At 40.7% G+C, this 4,047-nt stretch overlaps 1 protein-coding gene across 1 annotated transcript in view; it reads right to left on the minus strand.

The window, feature by feature from the left end:
• The window catches only part of LOC107576294 (acyl-CoA dehydrogenase family member 11-like), a 4,400-nt gene extending 877 nt beyond the window's left edge, over positions 1 to 3,523 (minus strand). Inside the window, exons 1-3 of the mRNA XM_016262499.1 lie at positions 3,405 to 3,523; positions 1,969 to 2,076; positions 1,680 to 1,851 (exon numbers count right to left, since the gene is read on the minus strand). Coding sequence (XP_016117985.1) covers positions 1,680 to 1,851; positions 1,969 to 2,076; positions 3,405 to 3,422 — 298 coding nt within the window. The 5' untranslated portion in view covers positions 3,423 to 3,523. The remainder of the gene's footprint in view (positions 1 to 1,679; positions 1,852 to 1,968; positions 2,077 to 3,404) is intronic.
• Between the last annotated feature and the right edge of the window lie 524 nt (positions 3,524 to 4,047).

A 4,047-nucleotide genomic window follows, 5' to 3' on the forward strand; every position in this document is an offset into this window, starting at 1 on the left:
ATTTCCCAACATTACTAATGTATAAAATCACATGAACACTTAGATATTAAAGTGTTATTTATTGCTGCCTTTTGAACCAGAAACAACACAGTAACCAATAATAGGCCCACAGCACAAAATAATAATAATAAAGACAAACAAAAGTCCATCTCTCCCATTAGAATTAAAAAAGGTGACCTCTGCTCTGTAAACATCCATGACAGTATTTCCCTTTTGAAAATAACAAATGGAAATAGATCACAGAAGTATTTAGTGTTTTCAGTTTTTACATTCTTTACATTTCTTTTGGACCTGGGGCAGAGACTTTGGAAACATGGTGAAAAAAATATTGTTGATTTTTACTTCTGAATAATACTACAACAGGGATAGTAAATAACAAAGTTAATGAAGTAGCCTATTATTAATATACGACTAATATTAACTGTATTTGTCCCACAGGGGCAACTGTTACTAATGATGGAAATAAATCGAAATATTGTAATCAAGTGTCATCCATACGTAGCCTATTCATTTTAATAATATTTATAATAATTCATGTGATTTTACATGTGGCCCGAGAAAATCATGTCTATTATTTTGGTTAGTGAGATCAGAGATGGCGCTGCGCACGTCTACAAACATTCAGGAGGACACACACTTCTTGAGAATGCTGCCCCGTGACTTTTATTAATAAAATAGATTAATATCCTACTGGAGAGATGCACAGACGCAGGTAGGCTAATTCCCACAGGCAGCTGTCACCTCTCTCTCTCCCTCTCAAATAATTAATTCAAGTAGCTAAATGTCATAATTAATTAATTCAAATAAATGTGATCTTACCGCACTGTTTCATCTCTTTCTGATCTGAAGTGGGCAGAATGCGGAGCTAACGAGCTGTAGCTTCGTCTCAGGTGATTCTTATCTTCACATCGTGCATTAAAATCGTTCAGTGTACAGCAAGCCGTGTATTATCTCTTATGTATTCGCTCTTAAGCAGCAGTTTTTTACAGCAATATTTAAATGACACCCTGGCCATTCTTGGTGAACCCAAAATACTCCCACACGATCGACTTCAGTCATTTCTCTGGTGAAATAAAGCTTGTTTGGTTGCTCTGTCATAGTTCCTCTAGTGTGTGTAGTAGCTCTGTTTCTCTGATAAGCACAGCATTTTAAGATGGTGCACCGCTAGTGTAACTTTGTTTTAGTTTTGCACAACTAGCAACAGTTCTGTTCTGTGCAACAGAAACACTCGGTGTAGCGAAGCCTTTACGATTAATTAACCATGACGTTTTAAAGTGCGGTTAATCGCGAAACCGGTTAATCGCTGCATCCCTAGTTTGGTCTGGTCAGAGGAGAACTGGCCCCCGACAGAGCCTGGTTTCTCCCAAGGTGTTTTCTCCATTCTGTCACTGATGGAGTTTTGGTTCCTCTGGCTTGCTTTGTTGGGGACACTTAATATCCAGCGATATCGTGGACTTGATTGCACAGATACTACTTAAACTGGATGTTAACATCACTGAATTCAATGATGAACTGCCTTTAACTCAAAAATTAGTGTTTACTATTGTCCTTTTGCATGACTGACACACTATTTTCCTAATTAATGCTGTTCAGTTGCTTTGACACAATCTGTATTGTTAAAAGCGCTGTATAAATAAAGGTGACCTGACTTCTAGGCCAGGTGTGTGTGTGTGTTTTACCCATGTAAATGCGAGCAAGGCTGTAGGCCAGGTCTCGCGCTGACAGCCCCAGAGTTCCCGCGGATCGAGCCGCTGCTGTCTGAGCGAAACGCTTCAGAGCCGAGAGCGATGTGCGCAGAGATGTGACGGCCGGACGCAGAGCAGCAGACGCTTCGGCCGCCAGCAAACGCTCCTGCAAACACACACACACACCAGCAGCTGTTCAAGAGTACGGATCACATTACAGTCAACACTGAGGCAGTAATAATCATTTCTGAGTCATGAAGCGCTAGTGCGTGCGTGTTCTCACGGTGACGTCGGTGAAGAAGGCCTGCAGAACCGACCCAGACGACTTCGCGATGGAGCGGAGAACATCCAGAGACAAAACATTAGTGGTTCCCTCCCATATACTCAACACCTGCGGACAGAAACACACACACACACACACACGACAGGGTTTACAGTTCTGCGCTGGTTTCGGTCTCATTCTGCAATTACAGAACACTGAAGCGTCCAGTCGTCAAGGGCAGATTCAGGGTGGATTTTAGCAACAATATGTAATAAAAATGGAAAATAGGTCAAATAAGAGCTTGTATTATGTAGTACATATATATATATAAAACACACAAACACACACACATTTTTTTTTGCACTTGACTTGTATAACCATTACAGTGAAAAATAAGGATGAAACTGAAATTTTATTTAATATCAAACAAAAGTAATGCATTTAATTTTAACTTTTTTACCCCTGTATTTGAATTAAAATGACACAATCATCAGTTTCTAACAATTGCATGTGTGTTAGTAAGATGGATTGCCTCATGGATTTCCACACTCTCTTTCTGATCCAGATTACGTTCAGAGCAGCTGGACTCTAAGCTTAGCGTGTATTATACACACACACACGCGTGTGTTGCTGGACGTCTGGATTCATCTCCGATCTTCTCTCTCTGATGTGTGTGTGTTCAGACTCGGTCCAGCCGTTCGTTCGAGAGGCTGCAGCAGATCAATCCCAGCCGCTGCGTTTACACCTCGTTACAGAGAGATGCGTGAGAGCAGAAACTAGCTTTAACACACACAGGCCCGTCAGTCAGTGTGTGTGTGTGTGTTTACTGCTGTGCTGTTCAGCATCATATCCCAGCATAATCGCACTGACACCATTTAATTATTTAAAATTCAGTCTGGTACATATATATGTTCTGCTGTTCTCATATATGTGTGTGTGTGTGTGTGTGTGTGTGTATAAGTGTGTGTGTGTGTGTGTGTGTATAAATATGTGTGTGTGTGTGTTTGTTTGCACCTTCTACACCATAACTGAGGGACACAAACCTCCCTTTGAGAACCACATCATCTGTGCTCAAAATAGTGTCAAAGAAAATATTTTTTGTAATAAATGCAATTATAGAATTTTAGTATTTATAGAAAAGCAATATTAGTCTATGAAATGTTTTTGGCATTCTGATTCATAAGTAAATGTGTGTGTGTGTGTGTAGTGTGCGTGTAATGCGAGTGTAAAGATCAAGCAGGATTGAGTTAGTGTGTGCTGCCATCTGTTGGGCTGAAGCAGATCTGACCGACTGAAAACTCATCAGAGAACCACAGGTGAAGATCACACACATACACTCACACTCACACACACACTCACACTCACACACACACACACACACACACTCACACTCACACTCACACTCACACTCACACACACACTCACACACACACACACACACACACACACACACTCACCTGAGCGTCGCGCAGCATGGAGGGAAGCCCTGTGTCCTCAATGTATCCCTGACCGCCGAATGACTCCAGGCCCTCTGACACAACACTGACCGCCTGACGACACACACACACATCACCAGAGGCGCTTCAAACAGATAATACACTCAAAGAAATACACACACAGCTACATAATGAGCTGTGGTTTTGGTTTCAGGAGACTTTTCTTCATTTAAAGGCTGAAATGGTTTTGTAAGAGCTATATTGTTATTCTCCTGTTTATCACTGTGCTGTACTGCTCCGAATCAATCTGTACTGTAAAGTGCTGTAGAAATACAGGTCATGTGACATGAACTCATTGTGATGTACTGCAAGCTTCAAAACGACAGTAAAAGATTTCAAAAGAATCCCACATATCATACTTATTTCTTTTGTAAAGATGTCAGCCAATCACAGCAGTGGGCATTTATGTTCTCATCTTAAAGGAGACACGCCCATTTAAACAAAGTGTTCAGATCACTTTCATTGTATTTTGTGTTACATTAAACAACTTTGACTTTATCTAAGCAGCTCAGGTGTGATAATTTATTTTTGCTTGTAATATAAAAAATCAAGTTAAACATGTGTGTGTGAGTGAGAGTGTGTGTGAGAGTGTGTGTGTGTGAGA

Source organism: Sinocyclocheilus grahami, unplaced genomic scaffold (assembly GCF_001515645.1).
Source record: "Sinocyclocheilus grahami isolate Dianchi unplaced genomic scaffold, SAMN03320097.WGS_v1.1 scaffold3452.1, whole genome shotgun sequence".
NCBI classification, from domain to species: Eukaryota; Metazoa; Chordata; class Actinopteri; order Cypriniformes; family Cyprinidae; genus Sinocyclocheilus; species Sinocyclocheilus grahami.